Genomic DNA, 25,812 nt, shown 5'->3' with positions numbered 1-25,812 from the left:
ACTGGTAAACATAATAATGGGCTATTCCACCCACCATTCTCTTTGTGGGTCCTGGAAGAAGGAGACTTTGGGGAGAGAATGGAATGAAAGACAGAGGTTACTACAGCAAGCTTCACCATCATGGCTGCCAAACCCCACCCCACCTCATCCTGGTCTTCTGGGACTCTTGGCTTTCGTCATCCAAATCCTGAGAGATGTCCTGACCAGACCGGGCCAGAGAGTGGGATCGAGATCATGGCACCACCCCCCCCAGCAGCTTCAGCTGAATCGCAAATTCCACCTGAGATAAAACAGGATCATATTTTGACAACAGCAAAAACAACAACAGCGCCAATCAATTTCATCTAACTTCTTCTCTTTCCCCACACCCCCAAAGTATGGTTATTACCCCTTGGATACCACCTAAGAGATTTCCAAACAAGGGGTTTTTTTTCCTTCTAAAAACTCTCTCCAGCTAAAGAAAAAGGGAACAATAAATATTAAAATGAAAGCTTTATTTAATACTTTACAAAGTTTTAAGTTTTTCCTTCTTTTCTTTTACTTTACTAAAAAGTTAAAAGGACTTTTAATGGTCTGTTTGCCCTGGTACTAAGCAGGCTGAGGTCTTTGTATACCAGACACTGTACTTTGTTTAACACTGTTTAATGTTCAACAGGGACTGGGTTATGGTAACACCTTTGGCCCATTTATTCCATCTAAATTAATACATCATATCTCCAAATAATTATGTTGTTAATAGTTAATTACTGATTATCATACCAAAAACATCCACATATCTTTTACATGTATAGATAGCCTTTTCTCTAAGAAGATTTGAAAATTTAACAAAGTAATAATCAAATGTACAAATCTACAGCTATATTCAATACAGATAGACTTTCCTGTGGAGTCAAAAAAAATTCCAATTAATTTGAAAGGATGTTTTATAAAATAAGGCCAAGGGTGAAATAGGGAAAAAGTTAAATATAGTGTCATGAATTCAGGTGAGATGCTTACCTCCACTGTTCTTAAAAAAAAAAATGTGTTGGACTTCTGCTGCGCATCTTGGACCTGATCCAAAGTCTACTGAAATCAATGGGACTATTTCCATTGACTTCTGTTGGCTTTGGATTAGGCCGCTTCCGGGTGCTGGACGAAACTTTGTTCTGTAGTAAAGAATTTTTAAAAGCTAATATTTTGATTGACCATCTTTTGATGTGATTGTTCTTATCTTTATTTTAGCCTGCAGAGTAAGAAATATTAATAGTCATAAAGCCAGCAACCCTTATTAAATCCGGTGTAAATGTGTCTGTAAGTGAGGGATGCATTCTCAAAAGGTTTGTTGGTGGATAAATTGGATAAGAGCCCCACAGAATGGATACTTGTTTAAATTACTGAATCATTGGTTTCCAGCCAATGGGAGCTGCAGGGGCAGTGCTTGCAGGCGTGGGCAGTGCATGGAGACCTGCTCCCCCGCCCCACCAGGGACATGCAGAGACATGCCATGGTGCAGCAGCTGGCCACTTCTGGGAGTGGTGTGGGGCCATGGCATAAAGGCAGCCTGCCTGAGCACCCCACTATGCTGCCAGCCAGGAACCGCCTGTGGTAAGCACCTCCTGGCCAGAGCCTGCACCTCACACCCCCTCTTGGACACTAACCCCACGCCCAAGGTCAGAACTGCCTCCTGCACCCAAACTCACACCCAGACCCTGCACCCACTCCTGTACCCCAATCCCCTCCCCAGCCCAGAGACCCCTCCTGAACCAAACTCCCTCCCAGAGCCCTTCCCTTCTCCTGCACCCCAACATAAATTTCATAGAAATGTGCGGCCCATGATGACTTAGCAAAATTCATGGAGTGCCCCCCCCCTGCCAAAATTATTGCCTGCCCCTTCCCTAGAGGATGAGAGGTTGTACTTCAGAGTTTATAACAGCTCCAGCAAGAAATTGCAATAATGGGGAAGGTGTCTGGAAAAGTGAGAGAACAAAAATTAAAGGAACAATTTGTGCATTGTGGGTTGAGGAGCCCAAGGCTTGATCCCACAACTTTCTCTAACATGGGGTTCTCTGAAGTTTTAAATCTTGAATAGAAATGTAACTACATGAAAATACACTCCACTCACAGCTCATTAATTCCTCGTCTCCGGGAGCTCCAAGATCAGGAGCTGTTATACTGTGACTCCACAACTTCACAGATAAGGAGAAAATCCTAATAGCACTGCAGAGACCGGGGGTGGGGGTGTGTGTGTGTGTGTGTGTGTGTGGAGAATGTATTTTAGTGTTTCTCCCCAGTTACATCTTTAAGTAAACCCTCTTTTATCTGGCAATGCTAAAGGTCACAAAGGCAATGTGGTGTAGACAGTCTACAAATCCTGCAAAACAGCAGCTTTCATTTGACAGAAGGAGATTGAGGTGTGAGGATATGAAAAAGCACGATACTCAGAAAATAAAACCAATCACTCTGTCTCTCAGAGACTGAGTAAATGCCAGGTTTATTCCATTTCATGCATGCTCTCTTGCTTGCACTCTGTTAACATGGAGGTGGATTCATTTACTTTCTCTTTTCTAAATCTTGTCTATCGTTTTACCCTGCTTCTGAAATTTCCTTTTACACATCATTGATACCTGTCAGTATTTAGTTGCAGTTTGAATGGAGATTACAATGGCCATTTTTTACAATGATACCTTTTACCTGTCCAGCTCAAGTCAGGAATTTAATACTTACAGATTGCTCTCTAGTCAATGACTATTGTCTCTTTTATGTCTCTCTGACATAAGGTACTATTACTTTTCTCACAATGGTGTCCAGCCTGAGCAGGTTAGGTTTTATTTCTTTGGTACTTGTCATATCATAAGTCTCCTAATTTTCCTCTCATCCATAGAATCTGCTTAAAACCCAACATTTTAATTGTAGAGCCCCTCCCTCTTTTGAAATACCATTTTAGGGCCCCTTTACATATTGTAAACAAGCTAAAAAGGACACCGCTCTTCTTCGTTTCCTTTGCAGGTTGCCTTTAAAACCTCCATCTTACACAATGTTTTTTTCAAGGACAAGATGGTGCTCCCAACACAGCCTGAATTCCTTCCAAAGTTGGTGATGGTGTCCCACCTTCATTAGTCAATATCCCTTTTCATGTCATTCCTTTACTCACATCTGGTGCGGTGAAGACCTTCTTCACAAGATCAATGTAAAAAAAGCCCCTGAGCTTTTATCTGGACCAGACTTCATTTCTCAGAAAGTCATCACAAAGGCTGTGAGAAATCTTAGTTCTTGTGCTGTTTTGAATGCAAAGACTGTTGAAATCTATCTTGCATTACCATGGCTGCTAGACTCCACAGAGGAAGGAGGGAGGATCAAGAGCCGTGGTTTACCTGACTTGGGCATGATAGCACCAAGGATGGTACAACAGCCTGTCTCTCTCTCTGCACTGAGGCACAATAACTTTGAGTTCCTGCTGAGGATCCCTAAAGCTGACACATATTGTCATAATTGATCCCAAAATGTGTATACACCTACATACATGTGTGAGTGTGTGTGTTTTTATATAGTAATAATGTAACATAAAATTGCTACTGTTCAAGATGTATGTTTACTGTGTTTATCGTCTCACACTTCCTATTGCAGTTCTTTTTCTTTGACATATCTGCAGCAGTTTAGTCTCCCAGAATGGAAATCTATCAAAATAGGTATTTTCAGAGAAGAAATAATTACTTTCCTATCATTGTTTTCATTGAGGAGATACATCTTGACAGATTACCACTCCTCACCAAAATGGGGACTCTGAAATTTGAGTATATGTATATTGTTCATATGCTTTTGTTTTAGAAATATATCAGTCCCTACTAGAAAGAGAACTGACAATAAAAGCACAGTGGACTGTCTAGGTCCCTAAGCATAGGTGTTGCAGGATATCCCCTGCTTGGATTAATATCTCAGATCTTCTACCTAAGGGAATTCTCATTAAGTACATGTAGGTTCAAGCTCCTAAAAGTGTTATCTATGGACTATGGTATCTTCCAGGTCAGTGTTTCTATGCCATGCTGCATGAGCCCCCAAGATCAAGAACCCAATGCTAAAATGAGAGAACATTTCAATTTTATGTTATTGTATTTAGGTTCATATATCCTGTCCATCACCAACATGTACTGGCATTAGAAAAGGTTCAGAAAAGGGCAACTATAATGATTAGGGGTTGGAACAGATCCCATATGAGGAGAGATTAAAGAGGCTAGGACTTTTCAGCTTGGAAAAGAGGAGAGTAAGGGGGGATATGATAGAGGTATATAAAACCATGAGTGGTGTGGAGAAAGTGAATAAGGAAAAGTTATTTACTTGTTCCTATAATATAAGAACTAGGGGCCACCAATGAAATTAATGGGCAGCAGGTTTAAAACAAATAAAAGGAAGTTCTTCTTCACTCAGTGCACAATCAACCTGTGGAACTCCTTGCCCGAGGAGGTTGTGAAGGCTAGGGCTATAACAGGGTTTAAAAGAGAACTAGATAAATTCATGGAAGTTAAGTCCATTAATGGCTATTAGCCAGGATGGGTAAGGAATGGTGTCCCTAGCCACTGTTTGTCAGAGAGTGGAAGGGGATGGCAGGAGAGAGATCACTTGATCATTACCTGTTAGGTTCACTCCCTCTGGGGCACCTGGCATTGGCCACTGTCAGTAGACAGGATACTGGGCTGGAGGACCTTTGGTCTGACCCAGTAGGGCCATTCTTATGTACCACCATTACATGCCAGAAGATTATAATTAATATAATACTCAAAGTATAATTTAAATGCTCTTTGATGGCCATGGTTAAGTAGCAAACCACTAAAAGATGAAATTACTTACTGCATGCTTGATTGATAGAATTGATACTTGCCCTGGATAAAACATAAATATTGCAGAAAATAATTTGATATGACATTTCTGGCATTCAGCTATGACTTAAATTATAGACTGGTCAGTAAATGATCTTAAGCTGTTTAAGGTTTCATCAGCTGTCTGCAAGATTGATTTTCTTCAAAATTACTGTACTGAAAAGTTTTCTTTTGTTGTTGTACTGACTCAGATCGCAAACCACAATTTTAAGATCAGCTCTTATTTACAAAAATGCTTTGACATAGTGCATTTGTTCAGCCGAGGCAGCAATAAAGGACTGTGGTATCATTTTGAAGAAGGTTGTTTGACAGAGTCTGTTTGTTTATTTGAGGAATGTGAGCTGCATTCAGAAAATGTCATATTTTGTTTCATGATTGTGTACATTCTCTCCCACTGCTCCCAGGCAAGCCCTGTAAGCAGAGAAGACGCGGATTTAGACCTTATTTCCATGATCAGTGGAAGTGCTTTGACTCAGAACAGAGAAAAAAATAATCAGCCACACAGACACTCAGCAGGATCTTCAAGTAAGTTGTGGTTTCTTTCAATATTCACTTTAAAATGAGTTGATGGAATTGCCTGTCTAACTGCATTCTCATATAGATGGGATAGGATGCCAGCCTTTGGAAAGTCTAGTAACATGTATATTTGATTCTTTCTTACTTGAAACTTTCCCTTTATGTTTCACATATTTATTTATAATGCTAAATCACTTCAAAAAATTAACATCATTAGATTTTTGTCTGTTAGTTAATTGTAACCTGTGATTCTCCTGTAAACTATACCAAATCCTTTGATCATTCATTTCCTAAAAAACAGATTTTTGTCTAACTCTTTAATTATGAAAGGAAAGTTTTGTACTCCTAAAGAATTGATTTCTTGTCTTTCTTCCATAAAAGTTCATTAAAAATATTTAGGGAAAGTTGATTTCTGTAACCACCCGGATGCCAGTACATATGTCCCAATCAAGGCACGTATTGCCATGAATTCAGTTATTAAATGGGGATGGAGATAGTGATGACTGTTGGACTCTAATAGCAAATGGTATTTTCAAAGTTCTGGGGAAACTTTATCACTGTTTAAATGTCATAGAAATAAACAAGGGAATCAACACTGGAAATAAAGGTTCTAATTATTAAAAATCATAAAAAACTTAACTTTTTAAGCTTCAAGTTTTGCTTTGCATAGTAAAACTAATTGAGGAAAATTGGGGAATCATCTGTTGTGTAATATATTATATTTCATATGCTATTTATACTTTGGATGTAGATTTTGGAAAATGTGACTTTCAAGCGTAAGTGAAATTCAGGTGAAAAAAAGGACCGCATAGGAAGTGTAAGGGATATTAAAAGACGAAGGCAGATTTGTGTAGTTCAGTAGTACTGTATAACTAGTGGAGTTCATTGAGATTGTTCATATCATTGTGAAATAGGTGATTTCAACAAAAAGTAAATCAAATTGCTGGTTTTAGAAATTTTGATCAGACTGTTACCATTCACATTAATATTGACTGTTCAGTTTATATGAACTTGAACCAAAGTCCAATAAACTGATGTCCTAAAAGAAAAAAAGTAGATATAAAACCATAAGGAATACTTTTTAAAATCTATATTTTGCTACTATAATTAAAAAACGTTTAAAACAAAGGGTGAAATGACGATACAGCTGGAATACAGTCAGTCAGAAAATCCACTAAGGGCAAAAAAAAAAAACCCCCAAAATTGCATCTAATCCTACACTAAGTTAAATTGATGGCAAAAGTCCCACTGAGATGAAAGGAAGTAGGGTTGAGCCCACTGTGCTCATAAGTGTACAGAGATACAAAGTCCTGTAATGAACACTTGAATGAACTGTTCATAAATAAATACATGTATAATGAATGCATCTTATCTATAATTCAATTAAAAAAACTTCATAAATGCAACGTATCTTGAACAATATATATGGAGAAACCTTGACTCACATATAATGATGAAAAGTGGGTGTCTGTTTTATTAAATAATACAACATATAACAATTGTGGCCTAGGTTGTAATCCTAGCCCTATGTGACCATCCTGATAAACATCGGGGGGAGGGGCATGTATTACCTTTATCCCCCGGATAGCCATGTAACTTTATGCCAAAGTGGGAATTGGGCGCAAAGGGGAGGACAGACACCACCACCATGCAAACAAGTGAACAGGAAGGAACAAAATGTTGGCAGAGCCGTATTGTGTTTGGGGGTGTGTGAAACAGGGGTGGGGTATGCTGTGAGTGGCAGTAGGCCCCTCCCCTGTCATCCTCCCCTGCACAACCCAGGAACTCAGGGAGAATTGTAATTCAGAGTAGTGCCCTTGTATTTCTTTCTTTGTTACAGATTTCAGAAGACTATTCATAATAAAGGCATACAAAACCAAGATTGTGTGTGTGTGATGTTAATTCCAGTATAGACAAAAATACAAGTTAGAGTCTCTCTGCTTGTCCCCATTTGCCATCCTTCATTCACAACCCTCCTTTGGCTCAAGTGAGTACCCTGTTCCATAGTCACATTTACTGTAGCTGAATACTATATTGAATTCAGAAACACGTGGGGTCTTGGACTCAGAAAGGCAAAACTCTCTCTCTCTCTCTCTCTCAACTTGTCTTTCCTACCTTGCTCTCTCCCCTCCTCCCTCACCTACTCCTGCTACACGTCACAGCCCCTCACATCTTGCCATTATGCTTCTGTCAAGGTTCCTCCCCCACTCTGAACTCTAGGGTACAGATGTGGGGACCTGCATGAAAAACCTCCTAAGCTTATCTTTACCAGCTTAGGTCAAAACTTCCCCAAGGTACAAAATATTCCCCCCGTTGTCCTTGGACTGGCCGCTACCACCACCAAACTAATACTGGTTACTGGGGAAGAGCTGTTTGGACGCGTCTTTCCCCCCAAAATACTTCCCAAAACCCTGCACCCCACTTCCTGGACAAGGTTTGGTAAAAAGCCTCACCAATTTGCCTAGGTGACTACAGATCCAGACCCTTGGATCTTAAGAACAATGAACAATCCTCCCAACACTTGCACCCCCCCTTTCCTGGGAAATGTTGGATAAAAAGCTTCACCAATTTGCATAGGTGACCACAGACCCAAACCCTTGGATCTGAGAACAATGAAAAAGCATTCAGTTTTTTACAAGAAGACTTTTAATAAAAAATAGAAGTAAATAGAAATAAAGAAATCCCCCCTGTAAAATCAGGATGGTAGATATCTTACAGGGTAATTAGATTCAAAAACATAGAGAACCCCTCTAGGCAAAACCTTAAGTTACAAAAAAGATACACAGACAGAAATAGTTATTCTATTCAGCACAATTCTTTTCTCAGCCATTTAAAGAAATCATAATCTAACACATACCTAGCTAGATTACTTACTAAAAGTTCTAAGACTCCATTCCTGGTCTATCCCTGGCCAAGACCAGCATAAGACAGACACAGACCCTTTGTTTCTCTCCCTCCTCCCAGCTTTTGAAAGTATCTTGTCTCCTCATTGGTCATTTTGGTCAGGTGCCAGCGAGGTTACCTTTAGCTTCTTAACCCTTTACAGGTGAGAGGAGCTTTCCCCTGGCCAGGAGGGATTTCAAAGGGGTTTACCCTTCCCTTTATATTTATGACAGCTTCCGTGAGCCATCTTTCTCTTCCTTTTATTTTCTCTTTCTCTCTTGTATCCCCTCTTTCTTTCTTTCTTTCTTTCTTTCTTTCCCACACCATGTTTTCATATTTTCCTGTTCTTCTCCTGCCAGGGGTGTGGTGGGGCAGGTAGCTGGTGCTCCCATTATGCCTCTGCAGTGCGGCACAAAGAAAAGGAGCTCTGATTAGGATCAATGAGAACTATGAGGAACAGCCTCTTCAGCACATATTGCAATCCAAGCAGCTCTGTGTCCTCAAGACAGAGATGCAATTCACTGAGATCTAGAACTCAGAACTAAAATCTGAGACAGTGACAGCCAAAATGAGACTGTTAGCAAAGTTCCTACTGGAGAAAGGAGCTCAAGTTCTCAGCTGTTCTCTTCCCCCATCCATCCCTTTCCTGGTCAAGGAAGCCCAATGACTCATTTCTTTCTTTCTACCCTGTACTCTCCCAGGCACGTGGTGGATTAGGGAAATGCAGTAGAACAGTATATCTCAACTTCAGTAAGGCATCTGATATGGTGCCACATAATATACTCATAAACAAAATTGAGTGCTGTGGATTAAATGGAGCCACTGTACTACAACAAGCTAAAACATCAACAGAAAGAACAGGGATATAAGAACTGCCATATTGGATCGGACTAGTGGTCTGTTTTTTTCGGTATCCTGTCTCTGCCACCGGCCAGCACTAGCTGCTTCAGAAGAAGGTACAGGAAACTTTGAAGTGGTCAGTTATTGGATAACCTGCCCCCAGGAAAAATTTCATCACAACCCAATTAGTTAGAGCTTGACTTGTGCTCTGAAACATGAGGGTTTATATCCCTTTGAAAACTCTTGGCTGTTAATTTTTTTGTTTTTTAATCATTGCTATTATACCTCTGGGTCTTCTCATTATCCACATAAATGTTCAATCCATTTTGAATTTTGTGAAGGTGTTGACCTCAGTGACATCTTGTGGCAGAGAATTCTGTAAGCAAAATGGAATATTGTGTTAAAAATAAAATGTTTATGATTATTAAATATTCAGCCTTTCAATTTCATTTCCTATCCCCTTATATTTGTATTAAGAGACAGGGTGAATAAGTAGCCAGTATATCTTCTCAATTGCCTTAATTAGTCTGTGTGCCTTTAGCAGTGATTATTAGTGATTTATTGTCAAATAGTCATGCAAAGTTCAGGTATGGGTCCAATACTAATTAATATTTTAATTAATGTCAGAAACTTTGCAGTAAATAGGACAGTAACCAAGCTTGTAGATCATTTTTATGTAAGACTATTAACATTCTAGATGCCTAGGTAATGCAAAATTGTGGATGGGATTTTTTAGAGAGAATTAGAATATAGTATAGCTTTGACAAATTGGAAGGATAGACTGAAATACTTACACCAATGCCCAGTTTGTGGTCATATAGTGCAAGACCTGATCACAGTGACCTGTTTTCAATCTCCTCCTCCCTCTTTCTGTCACTATGACTCTTCTTGTGGTTTTGACTTCCAATGCTAATTATCCCTAAATCTACCTCTACTCCAGACCTCTCCCCACTCCAACCAGTCTTGCACTTTTAAATGTCTCTCTGACATCTCTTCTGCAGTGTCCAGCCACCAGCTCCATTTTTCCTAATTTGAACATATCCTTTTTTTCTCCTAATCGCTGGCCTTCTCATCCTTTATTTCCATTCTCCTCCTTGTTTCTGAGGCCTATAATTTTGTTGTTATCTTTTAGAGTGGAATTTCCAAAAGCACATGCATGATTTAGAATTGAAAATCAATGGGACTTGTGCTCTTAAATCATACAGGTGCTTTTCAGTATCTCACCTTTAATTCTTACCTCTCCTCCTCCGCACATGCTAATCTCTCGCTGAGTCACTGATTTAGGAAAACATCACTTCTCAGGCAAGGAAGCTTGCCTTAATCAGATACCTAAATCCCGGCACTTCTTCCTTATCATTCTTTTCCGAATCTACCCTTGACTTATCGTCTCCACTGCTAAACCTTTATATATTCCCTGGGCACCTCTCACCTAAATTACTTCTCTACTACATCACTATATTGTGAAATTAAGTTCATCATGATTAATGAAGCATTTGTATACTACTGTGGTAAGACTACAGAAAACCCTCTAGTTAAATTAACTAATTAAATAAACAGTAAGCTTTTACTGTCCAGTCTCCTGGCTCCAGCTGTCCCTCCTCCAATCTATACAAAATTCTGCTGAAAAAATCATCTTCCTTTTCCTCCTCTCTGCTAGAGTCTTCCCTCGTTTCCCGTCATTACATCCTATATTCTAGCACTTCATGATCACTTAGCAAATCTTCTACATTGTTGTCACCTATGAGGCCTTTTACATCTTGTCCTCACCTACATTTCTGCTTCTTCCTACTCCTCCACGCTACCCACTCCCTGAGCTCCACCCAGTTTCATTTGAAGGTTGTGAGCCGTCTGTCATGCTACCTCCTACACCAAGAAAGCTCTTACTGTCTATCCTATTCCTTCAAACCCCTCCTTAATCCACTTCTTTAACCATTTCCTCAGTGTTAGTAATCTCCAGACTGTCATTCCAGAAATGTAGTCTTCTGTATCATCTTTATCTTTATTTTGCTGCTAGCAGTCTGTAAACTCATGGGGCAGGAAACATTTTATTTCTGAGCTAAATCCCAATGTCTTTACTCATCTTTTACTGATTCTATATTTAGCTAACTCCCATTGACTCCAGTGATAATATGCCTCAGTATAAAAATGGACCAGGGATCTCCATATTTCACCTTGTATCTTTAAAGAGATATATAAACTTACAACAGTATAAAAATGTTTATTAATAGTAATAAAATGCACAAAAGGCAAAGCTGCCATGGAAACCTTAACTTTGAGTATCCTACCTTTTGTCTGCTCAACCAGCTGGAGAAGTACAGGAGCATCAATGCTCTGGACCCTCAGAGGAGACAGCATTAGATACAGCCACCCTTATGTAATTGATTTACTCTAGCCAGTAGAACTATAGCATGCAAATTAATGAGTGAGGAATAGTGATGAATGATTGAGTTGTCTCTGATATCACGGTGACACAAAAGAATGACATGAATCATTGAATTTGCTCTGATTGTAATACGTTTCAAACAACAGTAATTAATGAAGTTGCTTAATTACAAACTTTTTCAAATGTGCCTTTTTCCAGGTTTTTTCAGATTTTTTCAATTAGATTTGACTGTATGGAGAGTTTAAAGGATTAATAACAAGCCATTGGAGAAGCCTGAAAGATTCTGAAACTCAACATAATTTTGTAATGAAATTTTTAAGGGATCATTTTAAATTAATATTAACTGCTTAACAGCTTACTTGAAAATAGCCATAAAATTCACTCTTCACTCAGATTAAGTGCTGTAAATTTGGAGAAGATATAGTGTATCTGTCATCCAGAATAAAGTCTTTAACCCTAGCCTTGCATTAAATTGAACCCTACCTTACCTCTAGAATCACAACTACTGCCACCATAATTAGGAGTAAGGTAGATATCTTCTGTAGGCTTATAGCTAGCTGAAATGTCCACATATATTTTGGTAGGCCTGCAATCCATCAAACAGAGGGCATGATGGGAGAACAGACAGCTGTGCAAACTTTAAGTGTGAGATGACTGGGAAATGTTCTACTATTCTGACATGCTTGAAGTCTTGATAAATGTTGTTATACCTAGTAGTATGGCATGGACACCTATTGAAAAGTCTGATAATTTTAAATATACTTTTAAGGTGGAGAACACTTCATAGTAATAATTACTTATTTATATGTATAACATCCCTGTATATTTAGGGCTGTATTGTACTCTGAGCTATAATCCAAATACAGACTTTCCAAATATGTACTTTTAACTGTGACTCATATAATATTGATACTTTTTATTCAAGATATAATTAAGAATAAAACAATATCAGCTATGAACAGAAGTTATATAATGTTACTTTAGTTATTATGGAGTTTATTAAGGTGTTTTTAAAGCATAATGTGTGAAAAAAACACAACACAATAGAACTTATTTGCACAAAATCTGAGAGAGATAGAAAACTGATTTTCTGTGTATAGCAAATGAATTGTATTGTTGGGCTATATTATAGCTACTTGGGAGACACTGTGGTGTAGTAAGAAAAGTATTGGAGTGGGACTCTGTCACTACCTGCTAGGTAAATGTTGGCAAGTCACTTCCCCTCTCTATACCTCAGTCTCTGCATATGTAAAATGGGGATAATAATACTGACCAAATATGTAAAGTGTACTGATAGCTACTTATGAAAACTTGATAGTATTATTTTGTTAACTACCAAGAGTAGTATGTGAGAAAAGGAGCAAGTACGTACTAATTATATATTTCTTGCTCATTGATGAGTTAACTAAACTGCTTAGAACCTCCATGTCAAGACAAGGGTAGGTCCTACAAATGGATGCACCCAGGCATATCCCTGCTCACAGAGAACCCCATTTAAAGTCAATGGAGCTCTGTACCAGTGCACATCCATCTGCACAATCAAGGCCTTTCTTGGCAAAAATAAACCCATGGCCAGACACATGAGGTGAGTGATGTACTTACCAGCAAAACAAAGCAAAGTTGGTTGGTCAGACTGTAGGCGTATCAGCTTTGACAGTTTCGTTATTTTCTCCAACTTTTTTCTGGATATATTAAATGACAAAAGTGCAGTATTACTCTCAAGTAGTAATATTTAAAATTTGACAGAGCATCATAAAATAAATTGGCACAATGAATTAAAGATTCATGAAAGTGACATGGGCTTTCTTTTCAAAACTTTTCTTTAGAGTTAAGCCAGGGGGCTGGAACAATTTGTACAATGGGGGTGCTGCGAGCCATTGAACAAAACTGTAAACCCTGTATGATGGAAATCACTCGAATCCAGGGGGTGTGGCAGCATCAGCCCCGCACCCCTAGATCCAGCGCCCGTGGCCCCAAGCCTACAAGTGAAGTGATTCAGCATGCCTAGAATCTTGTATGTCCTCCTGGAGCTCCATTGACTTTAATGTGCAGGTGCAGGGATCCTCCCACATGCAGCCACTTACGAGATAAGGAGCTTAGGTTTGATTCTAGTAAAGAATCACAGTAATAATGGGACAGAGTGAAAAGTTGGACTTCTGGGTCTAATTTTGATTCCGCTGAAGTCAGTGGCAAAACTCTCATTATTAACTTCAGTGGGACCAAGATTTCACCCATAATTCATTAATACCCTAATAGTGAAGCCTATTTATTGCATTCCTTTAATAAAGTGCTTAATCTGTTTGGGGGATACATATTTTGTTGGGAAAGCCCTAGAAATAATGCATACATAAATATTGTTTTCACCTATGAGACATATATATCAGATATAGAGACAGACATAGATCTATAATTACACACAAAAATTATATTAAAAGAACATTATTAAGGTTAAAAAGTCAAACACTCAAAAGTTAGGAAATGCCAGAATTAAGGTGCCTGTGCAACCTTAATTTGGCTCCCTTGTGCGTATTCATTATGATGGTCTAGTTAAATGATTACATACTGTATTTTTTTTTCAACAAGATCCCTGTGCACAGAATGGACAGTGCTCATTTAATTGGCAGCTATACAATATTTTCTTTTATCCTTATTGCTCAGTGTGTGGCCCAGGCCTTATTTATTGCACACTATTCAAACCCTGCTCTGAAGAGAGAATTATTATTTTCCATATGGGCTTTTCTGTGGTGCTCATTTCTATAGTACAGGGGTGGCCAAACCCATGTGACTCTTTTTTACAGTTAAAGTGCAGCTTGCAGAGCCCCGCTATGTCCCCTGTTCTCTGCCTACCAGACTTAGGGGAAGCTCAGGGCTTCTGCCCTGTGGTGGGTCACAGGGCTTCAGCCCCATGGGAGGCACCTACCAGAGATCAGGGCTTCAGCCCCACTCTTGCTGAAGCCTCAAGCCCAGGCAGGCTAAAGCCTCTAGCCCCTCCACCCTGCCACAGGGCAGAAGCCCCAAGTCCTGGAAGGTGTGCCTGGCTCTCGAGCTTCTGAAGATTATCATATGTGGCTCGGAGGGTCAGTAAGCTTGGCCACCGCTGCTATAGTATCGGAGTGCTTCCAGACATTAATTAATTTATCTTCACAACACCCCTGTGATAGGATGGTGGTATCCCCACTTTACAGGTGGGGAACTGAGGCAAAAAGACTTAGGTCAAAAGTATCCACTAATTTTTGGCACCCAATTTGAGATACTTACCTCCTGTTTTTTCTCAGAGCAAGTAATATAATATAGCACTTAATACGTTCAAAGCACAGCCCTCATTGACTTCAGTTGCAGCTGTGAGTGCTCAGCACTTTGCAGTTCAAACTTCTGGGTGGGAAGTCCGGCACCCAGAAAAGGAGGAACACAACTAATGACCACCTCTGAAAAGTTTGATTTAAGTGACTTGCCTAGCATCACACAGTAACTTAGTGACAGAGGTAGAGAGAGAATCGAATTCTCCAGGGCAACATTCAGTGTCTTAACCATGAGACTGTACTTCTCTTCCTGCAGTCCCCTGTCTCATTTACTACACACCTTCCATCTTCTACAACAAATGGACAGGGGTCCTACAGACAAAAGCCTCCTTTATTACACGGTGCTGATTTATCTCCACAGCAGGTCCATCATATGCATTGAATGAGGCAGGAGTCTGATGGAAAAAATAGCATTTGTGTTTGTAGTTGAAGACTGTTTCATAGTCCGTGTGTACATGCGGAAATGAATTAAGATCAGAAAGGGAACCTTAATTCTGGTATTTCCTAATTTTGCGTGCTTGACTTTGCAATATTAATCGTGTTGTTTTAATGTAGTTTTTGGTATGGAATTTTCTAGGTTTTTGAATAAGCAAACTGAAAAAAACAGAAATTCCATCATGTAACATATTGACATCCGCTTGGGTGATTATTAAGGCTGGAACCTTTAGATCCACCACACAGACCTCTGCCACTTGAGCTAACTGAGTAAAATAGCCTGTACTCATCCTCTATCTGAAGTAGCACCCACTTTGCCAGTGGGTTTTATTGATATTTACTGATTTCAGAGGAATGGTGAGATACAGGAATCTAGGGCTTCATTTCAGGCTCTGGAGAGGAGTGTGCTCTAATGGGCACAGACTTTTCTTATTTCCCCAAGCTTGACCACTTCTGCTCCTTTGCCTCCAACCTGCCCAATTCTCTCTCTTCCTCATCTGTGGCTCCTTGTCTCAGTCCCATTCTCCTCCTCTAGCCAGTCTCAGGCTCCACTCCTGAGCTTCTTATCCCAGTCCTAGTCTCCCACCACCAGTCGAAGTCTTTTTCCCACTCTCAATTCCAGTCTCCTTGCCATTTCAGTGCCAGTTCCCTCCTTCCAGCTCCTCATCCCCTCAGCTTCCAGTCTCAAACCACACCCCACCACTGGCTCCCTGTCCTATTATACTGCTCCTCTTCCCCCCTCTTCCTCGCCCCCCCCCCCCCCCGCCACACACACACACATACACACACAGTCCAGTTCTTGTTCCCTTTGCATTTGATTCAAGCAGTTTCCTATTCCATGCCTGGACCTGGCCCAACCTGCAGAAGCAGTTGTAGGGAAAGTTCTACTCAGTCCCTGAAATTCCAGACCAGAGAAGCTTAGTGGGGGCATAATCTTCTGGAATGTATCTGCAAAGCTCTAGCAAGTCTGTACTGATCATGTGTGAACTAAGATTTTTCAAAGGCTTATAACTTGGCTAAATTTGAACAGATCATGGGAATGGCAAAAGACACATCCCTGACACAAAGGCTGCCTCCTTGCTAAAATTAAAGGCCCTGCTCCGTAGCATGGATGTTGCAAGAGCTGCTCATATGAAAGGTCACCAGAATTAGAAAGAATCCACCTGAGGCAGATAGCTGGCATGAAAAATTTATTTCAGCCAAAATAGGTAAAGCTTGCAAAGCAACTGAGAACATAGTCTTGTAATGGGAAGTGCCAGGCAACCTTAATATTAGTCCCTCCTGTGATTTAAAAAATGCTGTGTTTTACAGTTATTTGGAGGGAAATTGAAAATTTGAATTATTGGCTTTTTAAAACATGGTTTCATTGTATAGAAATGCCATAAGTAAATAGTTGCAATTTATGGCCCATACCCTACAAACACTTAAACTCATGAGTATCTTTATGCATTTGAGTAGTCCTTTGGAGATCAGTGAGGGTACTCATGTGCATAAACATTTGTAGCATGCAGGCAGAAGTGACAAATATTTAAAACTAGTTGTCTTGTTTACAAAATTCAAAAATCAGGCTCCAATCCTATAAATGCGTATGCCGATCCTTAACATGAAGTCAAGAAGACCCATACATAAAGTTTAACACTTGCAAAAATGTTTGCAGGACTGGGATTTAACCGACAAAGAATATTGTTAAAGATGTCATACCCCAAATCCTGTGAGGTTTATTTCCTCATCTTTGATCTTTACACATCCCTTTCTAAATTGTATGCTTGTTAAAAGTTCTAAATGTACTGTCTCATTTATATTACAAAATCTGATAAGAGTTGTTTTTAACAGGCCTGTTTTTGAGTCTGAAAAGTGGTTGAGGTTTCTTGATGCTACTGCAGAATAAGAGTGAAATAATAATATGAAGAAAATTGATCAAATTGAAAATTAGAGTTAAAGTATTAAAAAGTCATTTTGAACTGGTTTAAAAATGTATGAGACAGTGTAACGAAGATCACAATATATGTTTATTGACATACCAAATATATTATACATTGGGGGTAAAATCCTCACCCTACTCTAAAACTCCCATTGATTTCAAAAGGGCTAGAATTTTGCCTTCAGAGTTTTCTATTTATTTTCTCCCCTGATTTTTATCTATTTATAAAAAAAAGTTTAAATGCTACAAATAATGTTCAGGAGAAGTGGCCAGTATAACTTCAATGTGGACATAAGAAACAACATTAAAAACAACTGCTGATAGACTCTAGCATCTAGCTCACCCCTAAACCTGCTGAATCTAACTCATTCGCAGAGCTTAAATTGATGTAAACGCTGTGCTGCTAAGGATTCGTTCTGGTCACTTTCATTAAAATGTTGAATTTTTCTCTCCATGCTTTCTTTTGCAGTATTTGCTGTTAAGCAATACAATATGGTAAGGACTTTGAAATGAATTATATATCCAGACAACATGTTAGGTGTATCGATGAAAATCCTATGACGTCTTAGCATACATCATGAAAATTTCTAACATAACTTGTTTAACAAAGGTTTTTTTTTCTAAATACCAAGAGTTTCATTCAAAGCATTTTACATATTGCATTACTTATCCAAACAGAGCATATGTAAACCTTGACATTTGTTAAAGAACCAAGGATTTAACCAAAAAAGACCAGAACAAATCATTAGCAGAAAACAGATTAAACATCAGAGAAGTGACTGCTTGAAAATATGAACACTCTAACCAAACTCAAGAGATGCTTTCAGCACATATTTAAACAAAAATATTATTTGGTATGTGCAAGCACCTGAAAATATCTTTGATACTTGGAGCTTCACATAGCCAAAAACACAGTGTTACTATAAACAAATCATTTTCAATAACAGCTTCACAATTTTAGAGGTATGAATAGTATGAGTTATTCACTTTTCTTGTTTAAGAATTGTTTATGATTTTATTCCCATCTGGCTAACTGTTACAATTTAGCACAGTCAGTGCATAATTATTCTATTTAATAGACTTGTCCAATTCTGTTTAAATGTAATACTAATCATACTTATTAATAGGGGTATTCTTGTGGTTGCCACTATGTGTAGAGTCTGACTTTGAGAAAGGGCACAAAGACAACAGCTGAAGGCCCACAGAATAGTTTTGCAATGAATAAATGCCTGACCATGCAGCTCTTACTTATGTAATTAGCCTCATTGAGATTAATGTTTGCTACAGCACCTTGAAAAATACAAAATGCTATAAAAGTGCCAGGTATTAGTTAATAGGGATCTCTGGCTTTATCTCTGGTATCTCCAATCAATCATCTTCCTCTATCTCTCCATTCTTTCTTTGTCCCCTCTCTTGGCTGTTTAAAAAAAACACTTTAAAATAATAATCCTGCTTGGCCTCCTGTGTCCAGAAGGAAACAAGCAGCTACAAACACATGTACCAGTGAGGAGGAGGAGAAGAGAAATCAGAAGAAAAGAGAAAAAATATAAATAAACAGATGAAACATAAACTAGTATTTGTTACCCATTCATTTCAGTGAGAGACTGCAGTGCAGAATTTCTGGGAATAAGTGGTGCTGTATAAGTAAGGAATACTCTCTCAGTTCAAAATGATGTTGCCAATTCTGTAAATTCCTGTTGTACCCCTGGATCTAGACGGGACTGGAAACGTTGGAGATGATTCTCTCTTTAGTGGAAAGCTTCACTCAGAGAAAATTTTGCCCAGGTTTCTATATTGATAGCGTAGAATAAAGAGACAGATTAAATTAAAATTACAGACAGATTGACACCAAAATAACTAAATTGATTTTAATTGACAGCTTTTGTTATTTCAGTGCTAGTCTGTGTATGGACGCTCATTTTGTATAAATAAGACAGTCTTAATGCAAAATAAGTGCATCCATGCACAACTTTCACAAAAGTAACTAACTGTGAATTACAACCAAAACTGTTATTTCAGGGTCCATTTGTGCGTAGACAATTCCTATTCTGCAGTGTCTGCCCTGCAGCTGGCTCCTCTTTCTTTTTTCTTCCCCGCAGGTTGTTTCTACATTCAACTCCAGGAAGGACTAGGATAAAATTGGGGTACTTTTCTTACAAGGTGAACTCCTCCATTGACTACCCAGACTGCCTCTGGCATAATCACAGAATCCCAGGGCCCAGTCTTTCAATCATGATTAATGTGTAAACCAGTGGTAGTTTTCTGTGTGTAAAGCCTGCAGCATCAGTCTAGAGTAGGTATAGAAAAGAACAGGCTTCGCTATACTCCTATGCCAATCTAACTCAATTCTGTGTTCAATGGACAATCTTTAGGTATGATGAGGTTGTTTAATCTCCCTATCCATTCAGTCTTTAACCTGTCTGCTAAGACTGTCAGTAACAGTAGTAATAATAATAATAGTAATACCTAGTTCTTATATACTGCTTTTCATTAATAGATCTCAAAATGCTTCACAAAGGTCAGTATCATTATTCCATTTTACAGAGTTGGGGAAGCTGAGGCACATAGAGGTGAAATGTCTTGTGTAGTTATCTTGTAGCTTCCCTAAACTCTTGGGATTTCATAGTAGTTTGGTTAATCTTTCCCTTCAGAGAGTAGTTGATTATTTTTTTTTAGCCACTAAAGAGCAATCCTTTGCACGCCATATATGGATCTTGTCAGTTACGGAGGTAGAGAATGGCTAGATAATCAGGGAGCCACAACTGGCACCCTTACGAATCCCCCTCTTTGCTTCACTGAATATAAACTCAGTGAAACAGAGAATCTGGTCATGTAGGATTTTCTGGAAATCTACAAAACCATCAAAAGACTGAGTGTTTAATCCTACTCTGTGACACTGTATAACTACATAGACTTTTTGAAGTCTGCGATATGATTGTCATTCTTCCCACAAATGTAATCACAGACTGTTGGAACACCACTTGTTGTCGATGCAGTTTGCAAACTCTAAAAATTATTAAATTCATATTTATTTAAAAAAAAAAAATTAACACACATTTAAAAAAATATTACGATCAGAAATACAAAGTAAATTTGTGGACATTTGAAGCTGAAGTTTAGAGACTTTGGGGGCAAGAACAGTTCGTGCCGTAGTATAACATGGTTCTGTCCAAATAAAAAGATATAACTCAATAATTTTGTAAAATGTTAACAATTATGTTGCAGCAAATTACACCAAACTGGAAAAAATTCTTACATTTCCATTTCAGAATATTATTTCATAGCAATGGAAATGTAGTACTGTCCCTTCCAATGAATTATGTGCGTTTATATGTGGAAAAGCAGAAAACCCTACATGCAAAGATTTCTGAAGTCCTTCCACTAGAAATCAAATTTAAACAATGTAGAAATTTACAAGCAGCTAGTGCCATTAGTAGTTAGGGTGTGATGAATTTCAAGTTCTGCTCCACTGAATTCTGTCCCTTTTGGGTGAACTTCCAGAACCATTTTGGTATGGGGATTTTTTTTCCACGTAAGGGATATAAAAAGGTGTGACATGGGGAAAGGAAAAAAATAATTCATGTCCCCACCTTCGCCCATTCGTATTGCTGCAGCTTATAAGAGATGTGCTGGAGAAAGCCTGTCACATACACACACTAGCGCCAACTTTTTTCTTTTAGTCTAAACATGTAACAATGACTTCCTCTTTTCCACAAATAAACAAACCATGTTCCATATTCTTAATTCTTGGTGCTTTTTCTTCTTAGCAACTGCGCTTTCCAACTTCACAGTCTCTCCTTCAGTTGAGAAAGAAACTTCTTCATATTATTGTTTTATTATGCTTAATTTGAAACTTCATCAAGGAAATTATTGAATTTACCACTCTGCTGCTGTCAGCTTCGGCTGTCTTCTGTGAGTACTTTATGTCTCCAGTTAAAGAATTCCCTGAAAGTTTACAGTAAGCTTCCATTAATTATTATATACCTTAATTCCTTGCTCCCTATTAAATGTCCTGTCTGCACTAGTGACATTTTCTAAAAACTTATTACCATTGGTAAGGTAACAAAATGACCCAATGTTGAGAGCCCTAGTGTAGATGGGGCAACAGCTGCCACAGGCATTTTTGACACCTTATTAATTAGGTCTACTGTAAGTAGTATCAGAAAAGAATTGTGAGGAAAAATTAAATAAGAAAAATATGTATAGCTTGACTAAGCCACAACTAAAAATCGGGGATGCATAAAAAATATTTGAAGGGTCAAAATATCAAGAAGAGAGAAGTGTTATTTTGCGTAGTGCATGACAGTATAAAAAGGAGTAATGGGATAAAATTAAAAGGGGTGATGGAGAGTGAATATCAGGGGAAATGTCCTGACTGTGAGATACTGTTATACTGTAGAATAAGCTGTGAAGGGAAGTAGTGAAGGTGCCATTGCTTGGGAATTAAAACTAAATTAGGCAACACATATATAACAGTCACCAATCCTGTTTTGGCGGAGATGATATAATAGGCATTTTTCATTTCGAATCTCCATGATTCTATGAACTACTTTAATGCAGCTAATTAAAATGGTTGAAAATAACATATGGACTACCCAAAATGGGTAAATTAGAACTTTTGATAATTGGCAGAAAGACACTTGTAAAATTTGGTTATGCTTGCTTAGCTTAATTCTTTGGTAAGACACCTTAGATAACTGTATTATCTTCACCATTTTCCTCTGAGGATTTGCTACACAATGTGAGATGTGTTACACAGAATATGAGAGGATTTTACATGCCTAATGAGAGAAAGGGAGACATTTATGTCAGTTGAAGTGTTGATTTTCTTAAAATAAAATTACATCTATGGCATTCTTTATACATTATTCTCTTGTCTATTAAATTAACCCATCTTGTCTTACGCTGCTTGTTTGTAGAAATCAGTAGTTGCATTACTTAGGTATTTGTATAGATGTTACTAAATACTGAATAATTTCATAAGATTTAAAAGTTTTGGGAGGGGGGGGTATAATGTCTTTTTGTCCCAGTTCTGCTTTCATCAGCACTAATGGCAAAACTTCCTTTGACTTCAGTTAGAGCAAATCTGGCCCATTGTATTTGTACTGATGTTATCAAAACAATTACAAGTTAAATAGATAAAACCTCCAAGCTTGTTCTTTGTGTGGTTACAAAACATCTTTAGTTATAAGAGTGACTTGTTTCTCTAATGTATCTTTTGCATATTCTTTAAAATAATTTCAAAATGGGCAGGTAGGGAAACTTGTTTGGAAACTACATTGCCTATGTCTAATAATTTTGCAGTTTATTTTCCGAAATACTGTACTATATTTACAAAATTACTGCTACAAGCTTCTTTTAAACCTTGAAATTATTTTGAAGAAAAAGCACAAAGACAAAAGACACAAGCTATGTAAATGTATAAACTACCAAATTAGACATGTTGATGAAAGAATTTTTACTTTATTGTATTAAAAATAATTTAATTTGACTGAACTGATGACATATTTTCATGCCACTTGTTTGATTGTATAGCAAAGGACATATCTGCTTCAGAAAGAACAAACCTGGGTCCATTTCATAAAGAGCGGATATCGTTTCAAGACCATCCAGTCCGGCTCAGTGGGGGATGGGGAAGAGGCAAGAAGAAGGCAAAACCTTTAAAGAATTAGTTTAAACTTCAACATGCAAAATGTGTGGAGAGCTGTTTCTTTTCAAGAGGTCTGTGATTATCAGTTATTTCAGGATTCTAGATATATGTTACCAATTAGATACAAAATTTCAGAGAACTATGTTTGATTTATTTTACCCTGCATGTTTTGCAGGTTTTTTGTTTTGTTTTTGTTTTCTGGTGACGATATTCTATACATATCAGATTTTGTATTTGCAATTGCTTCTGTGTTCATGTGGCATGGAATACAGAATCCATTAACTTCTGTTACTATAATGTGATTTGTGGGTTTACTCATAACAACTAGTTTAGATGTATAAATGCAATAATAGGTCATGATTATTATTGAGGATGTATGTTAGAAACTGAAGTACTGATTTCTTATAATACAATAATAATATATATCATGTTTATACTTATGAACTGTGTTGTGAACTCTAATGGCCAAGAATGGCACCCTGAGAAAAGTCTACATGTATATATTATTGAAGAAACCATGGAAATTCTCAGCATGTTAGAAGCTTATAAAATGCAAGTATTTGTTTCTAGTAAGATGAGAGGTGCATATGAATTCTAATGCTAAATTATGTTAGTACTGTTCTGTTGTGACGCTAAGGCAAGCTGCTAATGTTTTATACTTTCAAGGACTTCTAACATTTTTTTTCAGTGAAAAGTTGAGTTCACCATCCTGAAATTCTCTCCTGTGGTAGTGTAGCATTACATCTCTAGGTCAATGATAGGCAGTCTCTATTTGTTCAAGTAATTGGTCTCATTCAAACTAATGCACGCATGCGTAAAAGTATTGTGAGACAGCTTTAATGAAAGGTTTCAGAGTAACAGCCGTGTTAGTCTGTATTCGCAAAAAGAAAAGGAGGACTTGTGGCATCTTAGAGACTAACCAATTTATTTGAGCATAAGCTTTCGTGAGCTACAGCTCACTTCATCAAATAAATTGGTTAGTCTCTAGTCTCTAAGGTGCCACAAGTCCTCCTTTTCTTTTAGCTTTAATGAAGGAAGCCTGAGAAGTACTATGTTTACCTTTAGCACGCTTGAAGTGGGTGCATAACTCTCATTGTTTTTAATAATCACTATGTTCATCCATAGACAGGACAGAAAAGGTCGTTAGATTTGTATTCCTATTTTTAAATGGTTTCTGTTTAAAAGGTGGAAATTGCTAATTGCATATAGAGAAGCAAGTCTTTGGTGTTTCCTCATCTGTTTGCTTTTGTTTCATGCTTTCTTGTGAAGCCTTAAACTGCTACAAACTGAGACTCAAGTGGGAAGGCTGATGGGGCTTGAGATGTCAGTCAATAAAGAAAACATAAATTCTTATGTTGTCATTGTTTTTGGAACATGGTGTAAATTCCAGAAGACATTGTTCTGTGAAGTGTCCATCATATTGTCTTCTTTTAACATCCACAAGTTAATATGGATTGGAAGTGTTTAACTTTATCTTCTTTTACTCTGAACAATCCAAAGGAAAGCTGCGTTAATACTGATGTTTAAGGATTTTTACTATTCATATGCAAACTCATGAAGCTGATCTCTGCCTATTTAATTGCCTCATTATTTAAAAGGAACAAAAATATTCTCTAATTAAAATCTACGTGCTAATTTCTTATTTAAATTTTGAAAAAGATAGATTGCTGCTTACTCCAGTGAGCCTGCTATTCATACTGAAGGCTAGTGTGACAGAATGCTGGAAAGTAACTGGTGAGCCTGCACTTAGGCACCAGTCGGTTCCCCGGAAAAAGGCTGATTGGGGAATATGCCACTAATTCGCTGATCAGGGTGGGAGGGCTGATGAACCTATTAGCCATGAGCTGAGGAGTATAAAAGAAGACACCGGAAGGAAGGAAGGGGAGAACCTGGGTTAGCTGATCCCAAGAATGCACTGAGATCTCAAGGAAGGGAGACTCTGTTCGTCTCTGGATGCACCAGACTGTATTGGTGATAGGAATTACAAATAAATTCACACAAAATTGCTACTTACTGGACCAAATCTGAGAAGTTTCTGGGGCATCAGAGGATGGGGACACCAGTTACCTTATTCAGGATGAATAGAAATGTATCAATGGAACTGCTTATGGAGTAAGCTGCTATTCATCATAAACAAGAATATAAAATGCCCATAAGCAGTGTGTTACAGCATCCAGTTCTTTAGATGTGGACACAAATTGGTACTTACCTGATCAAGTACCTGTTTTAGATACTTAATGCTAATTTGAAGATCCAGATGCATCACTACATGCCATGTAGGTGCCCAAATTTGAAAACTATGACTACCATTATATTATTAAGGATGGCAGGAACAACCTTCTTCCATCACTGAAATAACACGAAAAAAGAAAAGGAGTACTTGTGGCACCTGAGAGACTAACAATTTTTTCTTTTTGCAGATACAGACTAATACGACTACTTCTCTGAAACCTGAAATAACATAGTTTTCAATATGTGCAGCTGTACAGTCACTAAGTAGATTTCTGACTATATGTTTTACCTGTGTATCAGCTAAAGTAGAGGTCCGAATGTAACATCTAGTAATTCAGATTCATTATGTGATTTGACACACACCCATGGGTGTAGCAGGTGGCAATCTGCACCCCTCTGCACATGTGAGAGCAGCTACAAATGAAGGGGATTTGTATTTCCAAATTCATGCTGTGTAAAAGGGAACTGTATCTACTTTCATCAGGGCAGCACTGCAGATTTTCAAAAGTTAAGAACCGTCGTCTCCAAGCATGAATAAACTGAAAACTGTTTATGGCAACTGATTTGGCATCATCATTTCAGGTGCATGCTATGTGATGAGCAAAGTGGTAGTTTTGTCTTAACTGCTCTACAATGTAATCTGTGAGCAAGTACTCTGAAGTGACAGAATTTTGTAGCGAACTTCTTTGTTATAGTATTGTACTTATTCTGCTATTCCACAAATTAGCATTGTCATGGTGGTGTTTAAACAACATATCCATCCAAAAGTCAAGTATGGACTATGCCAAGATATGCTGCAGCCT

General features: G+C 38.1%; 1 protein-coding gene across 1 annotated transcript in view; it reads left to right on the top strand.

The window, feature by feature from the left end:
- The window catches only part of LRRIQ1 (leucine rich repeats and IQ motif containing 1), a 168,158-nt gene extending 145,359 nt beyond the window's left edge, over positions 1–22,799 (top strand). The window contains exons 25-26 of the mRNA XM_077807706.1: positions 5,255–5,375; positions 22,663–22,799. Coding sequence (XP_077663832.1) covers positions 5,255–5,375; positions 22,663–22,799 — 258 coding nt within the window. The remainder of the gene's footprint in view (positions 1–5,254; positions 5,376–22,662) is intronic.
- Positions 22,800–25,812: the final 3,013 nt, after the last annotated feature.

This window comes from Eretmochelys imbricata, chromosome 1 (assembly GCF_965152235.1).
Source record: "Eretmochelys imbricata isolate rEreImb1 chromosome 1, rEreImb1.hap1, whole genome shotgun sequence".
NCBI lineage: Eukaryota > Metazoa > Chordata > Testudines > Cheloniidae > Eretmochelys > Eretmochelys imbricata.
This window is presented reverse-complemented; position numbering and strand designations above follow the sequence as displayed.